The sequence below is a fragment of the Phalacrocorax aristotelis genome, chromosome 6 (genome assembly GCF_949628215.1).
Source record: "Phalacrocorax aristotelis chromosome 6, bGulAri2.1, whole genome shotgun sequence".
Taxonomy (NCBI): Eukaryota; Metazoa; Chordata; class Aves; order Suliformes; family Phalacrocoracidae; genus Phalacrocorax; species Phalacrocorax aristotelis.
The window spans coordinates 22,800,985-22,819,807 of NC_134281.1; the positions used below are offsets into that span (position 1 = coordinate 22,800,985).

At 39.6% G+C, this 18,823-nt stretch overlaps 1 protein-coding gene across 2 annotated transcripts in view; it reads right to left on the minus strand.

The window, feature by feature from the left end:
• VGLL4 (vestigial like family member 4) overlaps positions 1-16,188 on the minus strand; it is a 112,191-nt gene extending 96,003 nt beyond the window's left edge. Inside the window, exons 1-2 of one of the 2 annotated variants that reach the window (XM_075096608.1) lie at positions 15,884-16,188; positions 8,415-8,491 (exon numbers count right to left, since the gene is read on the minus strand). In XM_075096608.1, the coding sequence (XP_074952709.1) occupies positions 8,415-8,491; positions 15,884-16,119 (313 nt within the window). In that variant the 5' untranslated portion in view covers positions 16,120-16,188. Of the gene's footprint in view, positions 1-8,414; positions 8,492-15,216; positions 15,277-15,883 lie in introns of those variants that run through there. The other variant, XM_075096610.1, reaches the window with a different exon arrangement.
• Positions 16,189-18,823: the final 2,635 nt, after the last annotated feature.

Genomic DNA, 18,823 nt, shown 5'->3' on the forward strand with positions numbered 1-18,823 from the left:
ATGGACATTTTACAGGGAAGGTCCATGAATTAAGGGAATGATGTCTGTGTATTATGTTAAAGGATGGGAAGGGGAGGGGTGGTGGTTGGTATGGTTGTATTGCATTGTATGGGACCTGGCATTGGTGTAAATGGTATGGAATAAGGGGTGGAGAATGTGCTGGTTTTGGGTGAGAAGGGGTTAACTCTCCTCACTGTGGGGGTTGGCTACCTTTCCAGCTTCCCGCGCTCTGCCGCGTGGCGGGGGGGGCTGGGAGGGGCAGGGCCATGGTGGGGGCGGCTGACCCCGACTGGCCAATGGCAGGTTCATTCCATACCATGTGACACCATGACCAGTATGTTGAGGGGGGGCAGGTTGCAGCGCGGGAGCGGCGCGGCGTCGGGTCCGCTGGCGGCTGCGGCATGGGCGGTTTGTTTCAGCGGTTCATTCCCCCTTTCCCCTCCCTTCCCCCCTCCCCCGGGGCTTTGTGCCTCTCGTTGTTCTCCTTTACATTGCATTTCTATTGTTGTTTCTTTTAATTTTAATTATTAAACTGTTCTTATCCCAACCCACGAGGGTTACCCTTCTGATTCTCTCCCCCATCTACCGGTGGGGGAGTGAGTGAGTGACTGTGTGGGGCTGACTTGCCAGCTAAACCACGACATACTGCTTCACAGAATTTAGCTTTTCCTCCAGAAAATTTAAGTTTCTCTTTTGCTAGATATCATAGAAAAGCTCTGACCACAAGCAGAGTTGCTAATTCATAAAAGGTCTTCAATTACATAATTGCACATTAATTTTTGCAATTAAAGAATTCAGTATATTAAACTGGGTTGCAGAACACCAAAGTCTTACCATACCTCTAATTTTCAAGACCTAACTCTTTGCCTCTATCAAATATCTGTCTCTTCTCTGAACCAGCAGACCTAGTAATTCAATCACCAGCCTGGTAGAAAGACAACCAAATCAATAATTACCATAAAAGAAGAAACAAACATCCATATGGCAAGTTCACTTATTTTCATACAAGAAATAATCACGAAGCGCTTCTTACCTTCCTTCCAATCCAATAAGGGAAAAAGTCTTCTGAAGAAGTCATCAAGCTCTACATGAAAGGTTGTGCTGGGTTGGTTACTACTAGACATCCAAGAGCAGAAAAACCCTGATTAAAAATCCCCAAAACTTTGAAAGCACTGAAGAAAAACATGCATACAAAATACTGTTAAATTTATTTAAAGAATGCAAAAGAAAAAAATCTAGGTTAACGTGGTTGTATTGCCCACAACCTAGCCAGGCAGGATTTCACGAGGAGGTTAAGATTAAAAATGACTTCTCCATTTACTGGAGGAGTCCTGAAAGTCATAGGAAGCAAGACATTTAGCAGAAGCACCACATACAAACTTTTCATTATAAGGGAGATGTTCATCTAGCCTAAATTGGGAAAAAACAAGACAGTGATTTAGTCAGCCCTGCTGGCAATGGTATCTTAAGGTTATCTACGATGACTGACAGCTTGCCCAGGTAAAGGAACAGAAACTAGCAGGATACTCTCCAAAGCAAAGAATTTCTTGAGGATAGTTTCCCTATGACCAATTTTATGGTGCAGCTATGAGCTACTGTAAAAGACAATAACCAATTTACTTCCTGAATTATCTTATTGCTTATCTACCCCTTCCAAAAATGACAACCAGAAAAGGAGAAATACTGCCTACCCATTAAATTCTACTTCCAGGGGAGCACCAGTATTCATGATAAACTCTGCTAGGACGTTTTTGCCGGGCTACTCTGCACACCAATAGACCTCAGGGTTCAAAAGAAGCTATGGCATTAGCAGTGTGGTGAATGAGGTGCTACAAGTAGGAATCAGGAAACATGAGTTTGCATCTCTGCTTCTGTCTCACCAGCTAATCAGAAGCAGCCCTGTATCACGATAGTGGTCTTCTGCTTCCTGCCCTTGACCATCTGTCTTGAGAACAGGGATGACCTTTTCCCATGTATTTGTACAGCACCAAGTACTACAGATAACGTGAACATTCTCAACATTGTTACAGCGGAAAAAAAAATAAATCTGAAACTACAGAAGTAACAGCAAAAAAGTAAACACAAAATGAAGAAGTGGTGATGTACTAAACTATTAAGTGTATTATATCTATTACCAGGGACACAAAATTAAGAATTCTAGCACAAAGGGAAACTAGTTTACCATCACAACAGTCTATATGAGAATTAAGGTTCAGTAAATAAACACATTTTATATTTCAAAAGAACTCTAGAACTGCTCCAGGTAGCTCTTATTGAATTAATTTGATTCCCTTCCACCGCTTAAACAAATGTTCCATAAATGAGAAGTAATACTGAAATACCTCTTAACTACAACATGCAGCTATGACTTTTTCCATTTATTTCTTTGTTACAACATTTGCTATTTTGGATATGTATGTGCAAATAAAAATACAAAGGGCATGTCACATGACAAGATTACGTTCTATTGGAAATTTTTTGTCTTGTTTTAAATAATACTTTGCTATATAATATTTATCATCATTACCTACAAGCGTGCATTATTCCTCCCAGTTCTACGCAGAATGGGGCAAACTTATGAATAGAAAATAAAAAAGGACTGTGACATGATAATGCTATTTCACTTCTGTGTAAAAACGCTATCACTGTTTCCCATTTTTCTGAACCAGCTTAATCTCTAGGGAAACAAAGAAGCAAAACAACAAAAAAATCCCAGCCCCAAGAAAACCCCCAAACCTTCCCCAAAAGCAAACCTCAAATGAAAATGCTCATTGAGACTGTCTTTGTATTAATTCCATTCATATAGCAAGTTCCGTGCAATTCCACACTTTTAGTCAGTCAAAAAACCTTCATGATCTTAAATATTCTCTGTGCTGATTTAGGTATTCACTCAGTAGGGTGGAAGCTATTTAAACTTCTGCAAAATTGATACTAAAACCTGCTTTAGGCTCACTGCCCATAGTTTGCTGTGAATTTACAAAACAAACAGAAGTGAGGTGAGAAGTCCTGGTGATGCTGGAAATACTTCATCATTAATACCTTCAACGCAAATAGCAACATGCAAGTGTAATTCTACTATAAATATTGCTTGTTTTTAAAGCAATTGTATTTAAAAATGCTTGTATTTAAAGACAATAAGCTTACGTCATCCTCTTCAAGACTGGTAAGAAAGAACAAATTCTTCTCAACTCAGCCTTAAAGTAGTGTCTTTCATAGGAGCAGCTACTCAAAACAGCTAATCGTTGCATATTTATTAATTATGAGATGGCAGCCAGCACAAAATTCATTCTCCTAACTGAACTGATTGATATGAATGAAGAACAGTAAAAACTGATTTGTAAGTCCTGTCTACATGAGTATTTTATTACAAAGTGGATTAGGGCAGGGATTTTAAAGCACAATAATTCTTCTGTACTAGAAATACCAACCGTATGGTCTAGCTTAATTATTTGAAGTGGATTAAACTAAACCACATAAAAGAAACTGTTGCCAAACAATAACAGTGTTCACAGGCAAGAAGTATGGAACAGCAATTCCAGACTTCCATGCATACAAGTATGACACATGCAACTGATGGTACATGTGCAAGAAGGATGGCTTGATCAAAGGTGACCTTTTTTTTTTTTTAAAAAATGTAGTCCTGTATCAGTTTTTCAAACATAAATCAAAACGCAAAAGGTATGGATTTTGTACAATGCATTAGAATGCAAAGCTATTACCCAGGACTTTATTATGCCATTTATTAGCTGTTTCCAAACCTTTTATTTCCTTGTGGAAGTGTATTTTATTCTGTTTGCCAGCAACAGACTTTTCACTATATTACCCTGAAAGAGTGAGAAACAACATGCTTTTTCTTATTCATTCCCATGTTCTTAAACTGGACTTGCATATTGGAGGGGGTGCAAGTAAAGTGTTATTATCAAATCAGTACAGGCTGAGTACACAGTACTTTCAACACATTCTGCAAGTGCAAGTCCTTATTACCATTTTCCTTCATTATTTTCTCAATATCAAGATTATGCTTTAAAAACACTGTTTATAGCTGAAAGACCAGTTCCCTGAATCCTTATTTTTATACAAGATAAATACAAAATTATAATTCTCCTTGATGTTTGAACGCTTGCTGGTCAACACAATTATGGGAATAAAAAACTATATTTTCAATAATTCTTTGTCTTTACTTAAACACTACCAGCTTCTACTATGGTCTTCTAATAATATCCAGCTTGAATCTTGAATGTATAAGAAATCAGTACAATCCCAGTAAGAGCAGTATAGGAAAACAAGAGGAACAGAAGGGTAATGAGTAGTATCAAGCATCTCATGGTAAACTTGATTTTTGCAATCATACAATAACCCACATTTGGTAAGGTTTCCAGCCAAGATAACATTAAAAAGACAGCATACACAAATGTGTATTACAGATGGTCACTTCGTTCAAAGCCCACTTCTGAAGCACCAAAAAAAACCCCAGCAAAATCTTACAGATGCCACTTACAGATAAAATAGTTGCACATTACCTACTCTGGCACTGAACAGCTGCTCATAAACAGCACAGCCTTCCTATATATCCCTTCCCTTCACTACTGACAAGTAAGCAATTAGTGACAAGCCTTCAAGATGACTGGCTAATAATTACATCACTGTATGCTTTCCTTCCACTGAAATGGAAGACCAAGTTTGGACAATAAGTGAACAATGAGCTCCATTAGGAAATATCTTTATCCCCTCCTTTAAACTGTTATCACTTCTAAAGGAACATGTGTCTTCTTTCATTCAGCATTTTTTGTTTTGTTGTTTGTTTTTTTTTTAAGTACAGATCCACTATACCACAGTCTTAAATAATTGCTTACCTCACAGTGGTAATAGTTACAAGTACAAAATTATAGCAATCATTTCTTTGCCATAATTATTTCCATGACAGTAGTTAACCAAACGTGTTTCATAAATTCTCTTTGGTAACAAGTGCAGAATGATTTAAATTGGGAGCTGTGGAATATAGTATATAGTATAGTTCATGAAATAAAATGGAGATGCAATTGAATGCAACGTACAGTCCTAACATATGTCTGAAGGTCAACCTTATTGACACAGGTACAGCTGCAAAAAAACCAAACCAAACAAATTCAAGGCAATATTTGTTTAAGAAACCAATAACCATTCTGAGAAATCTCCATAAGCTTACGTCTCATTCATTTCTTTAAGTGCTGTTAAGTATAAAAGTATTTGTTTTAAACAGAGTCTGATTTGCATATACACTAAGACACTTCTATATTACTTGGCCCTGCAGTGAGTGCCCACAGATGTAAGAGGATCCTTCATGTTAGAAAGAATTAAATTCATAAATACTGGTAACATCCTCCACCGAATACACCCAACAAGAATAAAATTAAATACCTACCAGGTTTGAGAAATAAACCTTGTTTTTAACAAGAACCTGTATTTGCACTGCTTGGATTCATAAATGCATTTGAAGGCTGCTGAATTGTACAAATTAGTTTGAAGTTGAGGTTGAGATGGGATTAAAGCATATCAGGGTGTGAAAGTTTGCAATTTAAGATGTCTGCAAGAGGATCAACGGTTTGTGTACAAATAGTACTAACACTTGCAATAAAAGTAGTAGTAAAAATTATTGATATGTATGAATAAGAGGCCACTAACAACTTCAGCTTGCTTTATACCTTCTGTAGGAACATACACAGTCTAACTTCAAATATATTTTATATGCATTATGCATATACTTCTTACACTAGATGAAGTGCTAAGACTATTTTTCTTATAAAAACTGTAATGGTAAACTACTTTGAAGAGGAATAATTTTGAGATATTATAGTTAAAATGGATATCTTAATTGCTTAAAATTATCTTTAAAAAGTGGCAAATTCAGTTTTCAACTCTTACATGGCATATAGCTTAGATGAGAATATCTGAGGTGAGTTAAATCATCTTAACAAGTAGGTTTATTTTTTCACTGGTGGAATCTAACCACTACTTACTTGGTAGCATTGCCATGTCAGGATAGCATATAGCTACATTCTTTTGCTCTTTATTTAAGAACTAGGATAAAATTTTGACCATGAAATGCACAAAGGGCATCAGGAGTTATTTGTCAGACAAATTTCTATTCCAGCACAAAAATAGACGACTCAGGGTAGGACAGAAATGTTTCAGAAACTAAATTAATCTGAAATCCTTATTCAAAACTTTGGAAGCAGGAAACCTCATTACATCATTAGAAATGTCAAAAAGAACCCACTGGAATCAACAATAAAATTACCTGTATTACTTAAATACAAGAAACATCACTGAAATAAAATCAATAGTTTGTTCAGTACCAAATATCTGAAAGTAATCTAATGTAAAGAAAATTAAAAATAAAAGAAGAAATTATTGCACTCCTAGTCATGACTAGAGTATTGGAAACTGTGTAGAATTCTACGTGTTAGACAAAGTGAATAGGAGATACAGAAATACAGACAGGACTGCTGCCAGAACTCCAGGAGCAGCATGCCAGGCACTTTACTGGAAAGCTCAAGGATAATTGCTAAATTCAAGTTTAAGACTAACTTCAAGCTGTTAGTATCCACTCTGTAACACAGAGTGACTTCTGGATGGTGCAGTTTCCACAAAAGCTGACATAAAAAGGTACAAGTCCAGTGACTGGTCTGCACTACTCGTTTCTTCCATTTAGCAGCTTTTCATACTGTAGCATTCTTGGTATGCAGTATGCACAACAACAGGATAAACTCAGAGACAGTATAAGTCAGAAGCTGTAGAGTGGCATAAATCTAATTAAGTCTAACTGGTAAGACTAAAGGAATGTAAATTAGAACCAGATACAACCAGCTTCCTCATATGCAAGTTGCACTGAATCAGATTTCCTCTGGATTCTCGAAATCTAGCCCAACATTCCTATCCTGTGGCACTCAAAATCAAACTAGAGTCTTAGGCAATAGTTAACCAAGAAGAATGCATTTAAGCTTAAGAAAATTGAGAATACATATTCAAAATATATTAAGAAAATATAGTCAGAAGAAAATCCTAGAGGTCTTTTCCAACCTTAATGATTCTATGAAAACAGGTTAAGCTTTTACAAGATAAATCCCCCAGGTCAAAATCATGGTTGAAATTGTTTCCTCAAGCACTTCCACTGCTGTTCATTTCACTTGTAATAGTCAACAACTGTAGCAATCAACCAAATCATCCTACTACAGTGGGATCAGGAAAAACTTGGTAGTTCTCCAGTAGCAAGGTGAACATGAAAGAACAGCAAAACCAACATTCACTATAAAGCTAAGAGCCAGTAATACAGAAGAACTCATCAGGGTATGAAACCTTCATTTTACCATCTTCTGAAACAGCAAACTACTGTTATCTTGACAATTTGAATATACACAAATATTCTGGGACTCGTTGTCCAAATACACTTTGTTTGTTTATTTTGTAATTACTTTAGTAAGTGGATTAGCAACAGCAGTAAATCAGTTCTTTTATTCAACATTCAAGGCAACTACTTTTCAAAAAATATATATCGAATAAAGGAACAAAGAAGAAAAGCTGAATTCATCTTAAAAGGTGATTTTATGCACAGAAGCTACTCACAAAAGCAGACTGAATTCCAAAATACCATTTTTCTACTTAGCATCTATTCAGGTTGATACCCAAGATGCATACACTTCCTGAGCGCTTACACTACTCAGAAAAAAAGGACAGAGACATTCATTACTAAACATGCAGGTAACAATCTGATCTACGAAGTAGCACTGCAGTTTGGCAGAATTGAAAATATTATTCTAACATCAGTTAACCCATCTTAAACGCTTATCATAAACGCTAAAAGCAAAACTATTACCCAAATGATTGGCAACATGAGCCTCTGTAGCTGCACCTGGCATCATTTACTATGTTAAAATCCTGTGCTCACCTTTTAGCAGCAGCGAAAGGAAAATGAAGTGCTCATTACTAATGATAACAGTCTACATCTTAGGTTTTATTAACTGAAAAAGAATCTTTGCAACCCATACATGTTCTTAAATGAGAACAGGTCTAACTGATATTATGAGGGAGCATGAGTTCTCAAATTGTCCTTAGTTTGACAGCAGTTCCATTACAACTTTTTGTCGACTAGCAATGCAAATGCAATTGGGAAAAGAGGGGCACCTTTACATGAAATGTTAAGTACATTTTCAAAATAATAGGATAATAATAGGATGATCTCTTGTGTACTAATTTAGATGCAACGTATTGGTATTCCACCAAAGGAAGACAACCTTTGGAGGGCTTCTGAAGACCTTTTTCTACATGTCTTAGAGTCAGTAAAATGCAAATATCAATAAAGCCAGCATCTAGGCTGATATATACTGCAAACAAAGCATCTGGATCCAACAAAGCAGAGAATGAAATTTCAGACTTACGTTTCTCATCATCAGCATGTACTAGAGATGCTGCTCTCGACAAAACATCCAATGGAGTCTCCATTCCTCTCTGGATCCTGGAAAATTCAGAGCCAAAGTTTCAAAAAGGAAACCCACAGAGTCCCTACCACAACATACTAGGTGGTATGCCACTTATTCATAGCCTACACATCAGGTTTTACAGAAGGAAGTAGTAACAAACATCAAGTGCATGACAGCAGAAAGAATAAAAAATCCAGGTTTCTGCTGCTTTTCTCATATTATACCAGCACAGGATTTGTTAAAACTAAGTCATTGCTGAAAACAAGGAAACAGTGGAATTAGCTTTTCCACCAACTACTCATCCAAAACAAACCAAATTCTCAAGTACTTGACTAAAGCTGATGACCACTGCTCAAGTATGTTGCAACAGGATTGTCTGCTATATGTTGTAAGCGGTTTGCCTCCCATCCCAATGAAGAGTTACTTGAGACAATATCCAAGAATGCAGCTCATCCAGAGTGAGGATGACAGCTGGCCTGACTACCTACATGAGCTTTAGATCCATAGTATTCAATAAACTTGTGCTCTTTACTCTCCTATGCCCAAAGTAGAATCATCCAACTTATAAGCCATTAATACATTTTCTTACTCATTAATATATAGTCAAACACTGCATACAGAAAACTGTAATTTGCATAATCATAATCGCACCTCAGTAGCTGCTTTTCCGTTTCTCCCCTACAACGCATAATTCCCATAACAAAAAACTAACCCCATCACATGAAAATGCACATTTCAGCACTACACTACGCAACAGGCTCTCCCATTAAAAACAAAACAAAAATTGCATTACACAGCTTATATAAGCCTCTCAAACTTTCACATCAATGGCATCAAAACTAAAAAAGAAGTTCCAATATGAAATTCCACAAAATAGGAACGGGAAAGGAAGGAAGAGAATAACATGTTGTCATGATGCTTTTGTTAAAAGGCCAACAACTTCTATGTGTTTTTAAATAAGAGCACAACAGCATAGACAGAACTGTCAAGAAAACAAATGCAGAAAGAGAAAAAACCCAAGACTGCTATTTTGTTGGTTTTTTCCCCCCACAAAACCAGCATGCTATTCTGTCATAAGAACTGTTTACTGTAACTTACTTTACAGTATGATCTTAAAAAAAAAAAGGTAGTGGCAACTACAGAAATCTCAAACACATGTATATGGACTTAACAACAAACATATGTTTGGGAAACAATTTCCTTGACTATACATTATAAACCTCACTATCCTCCCTCCCTCTTCCTAAATAACGTCAAAGACTTTAAAACTGATCTAAGATTCTAAGCATAAGAGAAAGGGTTTTTAAAAGTATTTTTAAGTTCAAAAAATATATGTTCAATAAAGAATTAAATCCAGCCTTGTTTCCATAGAACTGTGGAAGAAGAAGAGACATACCTGAAATAACTAAGTATAGCACTTGAGGATAAAAACATGCATTCTCTCTCCCTGACAGAATCAGCGTTTGCTCAAGAACGGTATTTTAACTGAACTTATAAACTCAGTTAACTCCTTTATTTAGAGACAGTACATGTGGGCAAGAGGTTTTAGAAAACAAGATCTTAGATTCTTATTTTACGAAGTCTGTCTTCATTAAATATTTCTTTATGTCATGTTTTGCCACACACTCTTCCAAATCAAAGCAAAGATTTGGAAGAGAGCATTCACTAAAGAAGCCTTCAGCATTCTTCTACTCTGATCCCTCAGACCCTGATGCTTGTTTCTTTTCTGCATTTTGTTTTCTTGGAGTTTAAAATAGCACCACTTTATTTCTCCCCAGACTGTTGATTACTGACCCTCTCACACAAATTCCACTAACAGTGAAAATTCAGTTGAAAAAAGATTAAAATATGTCTGATCAGATGATGTAGCTATACCAAACTGATGGCTAACTCATGATTTGGCATTAACCAGCCTTCTCTTAAATTTACAAGACAGTAGATACAAAGATTTTTGGTCAACTCTAGAAAAACCCTCTTGAAAAAGAACAATGCAAAGGATATTAAGATGTCTTAATGAAAATAAATCACTGTTTTTCTTCAAGTTTTTCACTAATTTTCAAATAATGGGAGTAGCAGATGCCCAATCCCTTTCCGGAACATGCTCCTAGTAAGAGAATTAGCTGGTGACAGAAGTCCACATTGAGAGAAGGAAACAGGAACCAAGTCTTAGTTCTATTCAGGATATTAGACACTTTAAAAACAACTTCACTAACACTGGCCTCGATATAGTTTTGTAGCTTTGCATATTATTAAAGTTCATATCTGAGAGCTGCAGAAGTGTTTCTCTAACAGTTAAGGTCTTGTGAAGAATGTTGTGTCCATTCAAGAGTTTCTTTGAAAGGATGCTGTTAACAGAGAGATCTGCAAATTCCAAGGTGCAATACCATATATGCTGCAATTTTTTTTAAACATGCTGAACGCATTTAAAGTTAGGAAAATTACCTTCAAGGAGCTATAAACTTCCAGATTATTTTTCAAACAATATGAAATATCCCTCTATCTCCAAATTAACAAGTCAGGGATAACAGTTCAGGAAAGACATAAAGGTTGCCTACAAGAATGAGAGAGGAGGAATCTTCTCTTAAGACTGTTCAAAGCTTAAAAGGCTAATTCCATCTTGGCAAGGACAGCAACTGCTACAGCTGCTCCAGGGCAGCTTTCAGAGAACAGCCCGGTCACCCTCAGGAGTCGTCATGTTTAAGAAATGAAAGAATAGTTCTATTTCCAGGGTTCTGACAAAAAAGCCAGTTAAAAAGCAGACTTCTGATAAAAGCCAGCTGATTCTCTGTGTGACACAGAAACCTGTCTACCCAGCAGAAACTAGCCTGAATCAAAGCTGATTTTTTGTAAGTATCCCCATCAAAAACCAACTCTCTAGCCTATGTGCAAATATTGCTCTATACCCAGACCTCGTGAGAACAAGTGACTAGCAGAACACAAGTACACAAACTTAACCTTCTCTGGATAGATCTGATTTAAACATTATGGAAATAGTTTCATAAGCATCTTATTTGTTACAAAATCCTAGCTGCTAGATTTAAAGAGACACAAGCCAAAAGCACTTTTACAGGCATTCAAGATATTTTTATCCACTGTAATTTCAAATATTAGTTCAATATCTTACTCAGTCCTTTTATTTATTAGTTACTGCTTCCACTCAATACTCCCCTAGTCTGTCTTGTCTCCCCTACATTGCAGCGAAGAAACATTCTGAAAAACAGTAAAGACACAGAATGTAATAGCGTAAAGATACAATGTCTGAAAGACAAATAAGTTACTAAACACTGATCCACCAGTAGGGTTTTTTTATGCAACATTTGAAGAACACAACACACATTCACATAATGAAACAGCACTTTATTTTCCCTCTCCTTTTCAAGCTTTTGCAAACTCCATGCACATATGGAGTACTCTCGACATTGCAAATGACTGTTATCATTTTTTGAAGACTATAGCTTTTGAAAATAAACAGTTAAGTGATTTCATGGATTTATGCAGCACCTTCCATGCATCAGGGAAAGTACGTTTGGAAAAACCCTAAAGTTGCTTGTTTTAAACTTAAGTAAACTTTCGGTAAAGAAACCAGTACCAGAGACTAACTGCAGGCTGAACAATAAGACATCTATTGAATCCCATGGAAGTTATTATTCACAGTGGGGTATGTCAAGACAGATTTGAAATAAAGAGAAGAACTTTATATTTGATTAAAAAGAAAAAAGAGGAGAACAGCAAAGGGACAGGAAGGAAAGAGAGACATGAAAGATTATGTTTGTGGCAGTAATCTCCATTATGAAGATATGATGCCTTCTGTCTAGAATGGTTCTTAACTAGTAAGCAAAGTAACAAGTTAGATGACAGAAACAAGGAAAACATTGGGTGACGAGAACAAAAGGCCTGCTGTGCAGGTAAGGAAAATCAGAAGAATTTAAACATAATTTGGACATGAAGAGCTAAAGAGAGGTCACAGTCATAAAGATACTTGGGTTACAGGTCTGACTGACAAATGGAATAGCAGCACAGCCAACAGCCATTGCAAGCACATTAATAAGAAATATCTGAAAGCAGACACTACTAACAGTTCTCTCTTAAACTTGTTGAGTGTGGACTAGAGATAGACATCTACACAATGCCAAGGAGAGAGAAGGCAGAACCTTTCAATGACGTAGAGGAAACTTGAATTCATATGCCTGGTGAAATTACAGAGATAAGGTTGGAGGTAAAAAGTGGATTAATAAACAAAGCCCATTATAACAACAAAAAAGCAAGACAAGAATGACAAGACATTCGACAAACGCTCAAGACTGAGGACTAAAATGAAGTAACTGTAGATAAACACAAGCATAGGGAAAACAAGATTAATTGCAGAGCACGGTAAAATAGGTCAAAAGCAGCTGACGTTGACATCTAGGAAGATACAGGCACACCACTTGCCAGTCAAGTTCACAACCAGAAGTACCTAGAGAAGGGGACTCCAGCTGATTGCAATGGAAGAGCTAAACTGAAGAGAAAATCCAGACACAACTTATCAACTCAATCAATAAGTCTACAGGGGAAAGGAGGATAAAGCAACAGTTTGATGCAAACTATGTCAAAATCTTTTATTTTTTTAAGATAGGAAAGAGTAAAGCATATTTGTACTGTGAATGAGAGTCATGATAAGCACATTGTATTCAGTGTGTCCTCAATAGCCACAATTCATTTAAATTCCTTCAACTGCACCTACATCGGAGCTTCTACTTGTGGATATATAAATTCTGTGTTGAGATACCCATGCAAAATGTTAACTCTAAGTGCTCGGCTTAGATTGTGATTACCACGTAGCACTGATCATCCTTCTGCATTTACAACTCTTAGTTTTCATAGAGAGTTTGGGCTACTTGGCCAAAAGAATTATTGAAACACCACTTTATTTTTAAAATGTATTTATTCAGTACTTTGGGGTTTTTTACCATGCTGTTTTGCATGTGGAAAATGTGTTTGAACAGGCAAATCTGCAAACAGAGAGAACAATTTAACTTACCACACAGAAAATTATAAGCTTAAAGCAAAGCTTTGGCATTTTACCATGTGCTTTTTGTTTTCTTGTTGCGTAAATCCTCCTTAACAAGGTAACATTTTAAGAAGATAGGTATTAACAATGGTATTTGAAACAAAAGCTAACATAAGAAATTAAAGGTGGAGAATTCTAACCTGACCCTGTCTTGTATCTGCAAGACCGCTCAGTCCATCCTGTATGTTATACATTCAGCTGCAAACTTATTATGCAACATCTAACCATAGTAAAAGGAACTGAACCAAAACTACCTTTTATAATAGAAAACTTTCAAATGTATCTGAAAACAAGCTAACCTCCTCAGTGCCTCCAAACTGTATTACTTATCAAAGCTGCATATATTTAAACAAAAACCTCCTGATGCTTTATAACATGAATATGCTTCTTCAGTTAACATGCCCCAAAGGTCTGTATCAGTGATTTTCTATCCTGTTTTAGCTACTAGCCATATTTCATACTAGCAGGCTGTCATATCTACCCCTTTTTCCACCATTTTTGGGTGTCATCGCTTATAGAACTGGACTAATTCCTGCTCTAAGGTAAGTGTAAAAGCTAGGTGATAGTAGTATTCAGCTGAGTCATTACCTAAATGAGACAAGGAAGGCTAGCAACACAGCATCCTGCACTGAAACACCCTGTCCCATTCCCAAAAAGTGCATTGGGAGATGATGGCGGTTCAGCAACAACAGTTTCAGCCCAGTAATTTGTTTCAAAAAACATGTCAAGTGTACAGCATGGACACACACAAATTCTACCAGGAGTCTAACAGACCAGACCTGTGTTTTACTTATGACTGAAAGTAGTTCTTGTAACTGATCCCAAATACCAAGATTATAACCGGTGTATCAGCGAGAAGAGAGGTATAGAGAATTTAAGCAAAACCCACTTTATGTTAGAAATATCCTCACAAGTAAGCAGATAGGAAAATACCAATGAAGGCCAAGACATTTGGAGAAAGGCCTTAAAAACGTTTATGTATCTTTGAGGCAGGAGAGGCAGATTGCTGCCAGATTTTATACTGTTTGGGACCTAAGGGTTCTTAATATCATTGCCTGCAAAGCAAATTTCACTCAGGTTTCACAACTTACAATTTGTTCCTCTATGAGAAATGCTCTTTCAAAACTCCCTATTCTAAAGTTAGAGAAAGACTAATCAGAAAAATTACCCTGCAGGAATTCCAGAGCTCTTGTCCAGTTAGTCTTCTCTGGTTTAATTAACAAATACCTATTATTTCATGTTCCTGATAATCCTGAAGCACCAAGAGGGTAAAAGGGAAGTGAGCTGGCTTCGTTGTTTCCCAAACATCAGTGGAAGTGGTCGTTAAATTCCCATTCACTGCACTTTCAGAAAAGTGGTGCACTGGTGTCATGCGCAGTCAGCTTGACTCAGAAAATTAATTACTTCTGATTACATCTGGGAAACATAAAGCCAGTTTGATTGAAGGGACTGAAACTGCACTGCTAAAGATTAAATAAAAGATCTTTACAAATGGAATACGCCAGAATCAGAGTGAAAAGCCTTAACAGTGCCCTTCGGACTCATTCTAGAAGATTTTTTGCCACAGGACCCTCTACTAGTAATGCAATTGCAGGGATTTTCGCTGTAAGAAAAATACTCTGTGGAAGCCGAGGTGTGAATTTAAGATGGCAGTCAAAATACTCCGTTTGCTCCTATCGCTCTGAGATAACTTCCCGCGTAGGAACTTACGTCAGCATATTTCCTAAGAGTTAACTTTCGCATCTTTCGCTGTAACCTGTGCGGCGGCGGCCGGCGCTGCCCTCCAGCTCCCCGGCAGGCAGGTGGGGCCCTACGGGACCCCGCAGCCGCCCACACCAGGGGAGCGGCCCCACCGCCTCCGGGAGAGCCGCCCCCGCTGCCCCACTCCCGGAGCGCGGGCCAGCCGCGGGCCCGGGGAGCCAGGCCGGCAGCAGGCCGACTCGGTTCCTCCCCTTCCCAACGGCCCCACGGCCGCCTCCAGGCTGGTTCCCGCCCGGCCCACCGCAGCTCCTCCAGGGCGACGCGGGGGAGGCCCAGCCCGGCCCGGCCGTGCGCCCCCGGCACCGGGAGAAAGCCCTGCAGCAAGGAGGACGAGACGGGGCAGTTCCCGTCCCGTCAGGGCGGCGTCGGCGTCCCGCCCGTCAGCGCCTCCGGGGCGACGCTCCCCTGCCCCGCCGCCACTCCCCTCAGCGTCCCGCGGCCGCCCCGGGCCCCACCGCTGCCGAAGCCGGGGCCAGCCACCCCCGCCCGGAGCGCTCCGTACCGCCGGGGCACCTGTCCTCTTCCCACCTCCAAACTTTCCACCCGGCCGCCCAAGGCCAGGCTCCGCTCCGCGGCCGGACCGCGAGGCCGCTCCCCCGCCGGCGGACTCACTCACCAGCGTGCTCCCGGGCGGGCGGCGGCGGCGTGGCTGGGGCGGGCGGGCCGAGGGCAGGGGAGCGGGCCGGGGGCGGAGGGCTGCTTGTTTACTACCGGGCCGGGAGCGGAGCGGAACAGGCGCGGCGAGCCCCGGCGCCGCTGGCCCCGGCGCCGCTCGTTGCACGGGCCCGGGGAAGAATCCCAGGAATGATGGAATTCTCCTCCTAGCAGGTGGGGAGAGCGGGGCAGCCCCATTGGCTGGGCCCGGCTATGAGGTCAGCATAATTAGGGTAATGAGGCCCTGACATCATATCCTCGCAGGTAGGGAGAACGCGGCGTGGGCGGCGAGGCGGAAGCGGGAGGCGCGCCGGGAAAAGCCCCGCCCCTCCCCTCCCCGCCGTGCTGGCGCACTGCTCGGGGCGGGGGGCCAGCGGGATCAGAACCGGGTGCTGCCGGGGTGAGGGCTGAGGAAGGGGGTGGGCAGGCATGCTCAAGGGAAGCAAGGGCAGCTCACCCTGCCGGCTGCTGGAAAATGGGAGCGGCGAGAGAAGGGCGGGGGGGGCACCGCTGCAGGAAAAATAAATCAAGAACCTGCCACTCCAACTGCCAGGTTGGAGAACAGCAGGTAGCAGGGAAGCGCTGGTGTTCATTCCTAACTGACTTTTACCATACTCTGGAAAGCTTTTCTAGAACTAAAGGAAAACAAAAGAGTTTCTTCTTGAGATAAAGCAATTTTTAAAAGCAGAAACACTTCACATGCATTTCAAATTAAAATGCAGCATCGTTCAACATCCGAGAAAGTGGCTGAATAGCCACACATGCAATTAAAATATACACAGATGATGAAAAGCAAGCTTTTCAGCTTCTAAGGTAGCGTACTACAAATAGGCTGGAAGATAAGGGAGCTTACATCCACATACTTGATAGGATTTGAAGATTAGGTCTGAACAGATCTAGCATTTTCTCTATTTCCTGTTTACTGCTAGTACTCCTGAAGCATATTTTTACAGAATCCCTTCTTGCATTCGATATGACTCATTCAGCCAGCTGAGGAAACTGCTGAAAGTCAGACTTGTATGAAACTAAAGCCGGACTATTGCTGTGGTCAAAGAGTGCTCCTAGACTTCCATTTCCAGAGTAGGAGCTCCCATTTACAATTACAAAAAGTCCAAAAGTTTGGCAGTAGCCAGAGTGATCCAGTCCCTCAAAACCAGATTACTGGGAAAAGCAACACACGCCTGTGCTGTCATGATCCCAGCACCTCCCTGCCACTTGAATACCAGCACATCCTCTGTCATTCCCATTGCTTTGCAGCAGTGTTTGTTACAACTTTCACATTTTCAAGACTTGAACAACTTAGGAGCACGTCTTGCTCAAATACTTTGTTTTGAGTAATTTCATAAAATTAAACCCATCAGACAGTTTGTACATATGAAAGAACCACTTCTCAGAAGCTAAGACTTTACCAATGTGCTCTGAAGAGCCTGGTAACATTCTCTTCTGCAACAGGCATTTTAGCTTGCATAAATTAATTACAGAGCAGGAGGGTATGGGAGAGAACTGTACTTGTGTTCTGTTGTCCACTGCAAACATCAGTCATCTTCTAGAGAATTAGGTCCCATAATGCTACATTTCACCTTTACAAAGGCCACAAGGAAGTGAGGTTGCTTCAGATGGCTCTTGGGAGTCCATTGCAAAGTGAAAGGAAAGGACACCAGATCAGCCTGAGCCCAACCACAAGAAGCATTAGGGTTGCAGCTTTGTGGTAGAACCTGAAAAGAGCAGGGGGGCAACAAATACAAAGTATCTGAGGGCAATTCTTCTCATGGCTTTCCTCCTATTCAGCTCCTCCTCCCTTCTCTCGGTGTGACAGATGTACAAGCTAGTAAATGCATAAGTATATAAGCAGCAGCATGACTGCCTGGCTTTTCTCAAGGAAAAAAAGTACCAAGACACAGCAAGGTTTATTTTAGATCCTGAAACAGGTATTTACGTATGAAATAGTGGAGGGAGCACAGCTCCCACATTTACCCGGAGGTACAGCCAACGCAGCAGCCCAGCCAAGTGGTGTGGGAAGCTGCGTGGAAGGGAACAGTCAGGGAGGAATCCACACACCCTGCATTTTGATTCCTTGGAAGATTCACAGTCCACGAAAGGTCTGTGCTGCCCATTTCCAATTTAAAAATCAAAAGCATGGAAGAATAACTGATACTGAAGTATTTTCATATCCTTGCAAGGACAGGTCATGAGATCTCAGGGCCATCAAAAAAGCTAGCCAAAAGCACATTCCAAACACAAATGAAATCCAGATTTAGACTCAACACACAGTGTATCTAATAGATTTCAGTTGCTAAAAAAACTGAAAGGCATATAGTCTAATAACAACTTGAAACATGATTTTATACCTTTCTTAAACTTTTCACCTATGACATTTCTAACAATATATAGTAACATTTATATATTTTTTAAAGTCGATATTGCATTAAGAGACTACTGGACAACATTTTCATCACCAGTAAGCAGAACAGGAGTTTGATGATGTAATATTTGGAAAAATGGTAGTTAAAATAATAATGTAAAAATTATTTGAGAAAAAAAATACTAGACAAGAAAAATACTATGAAATATGGAAAATCAAACCACAAGCACTGAGAAAAGAGCTGAAATAGCCATTGGTACATATCATGAGAATGAACTGCTGCAGTCTAATTACAAACCTTTTGAATGTGTATCTTCAAGAAGAAAAGTATGCTACTCCTGTTTGTAACTGCTGGAGGGAAAGGGTTAGGAAGGGTTTCTTTGTTTAAAGAGACAGAGCTCCTGGGATGAGGAAGAGCTTGAAAAAGGAAAGATCAAACCAGCTTTTGATCCTTTGGATATGCCACTACAGCTCCCAAGAAAAGTTTTAGAACAGGACATTTATTAAACATTAAACATAAAATTAAAAGAGTCTGAGGGA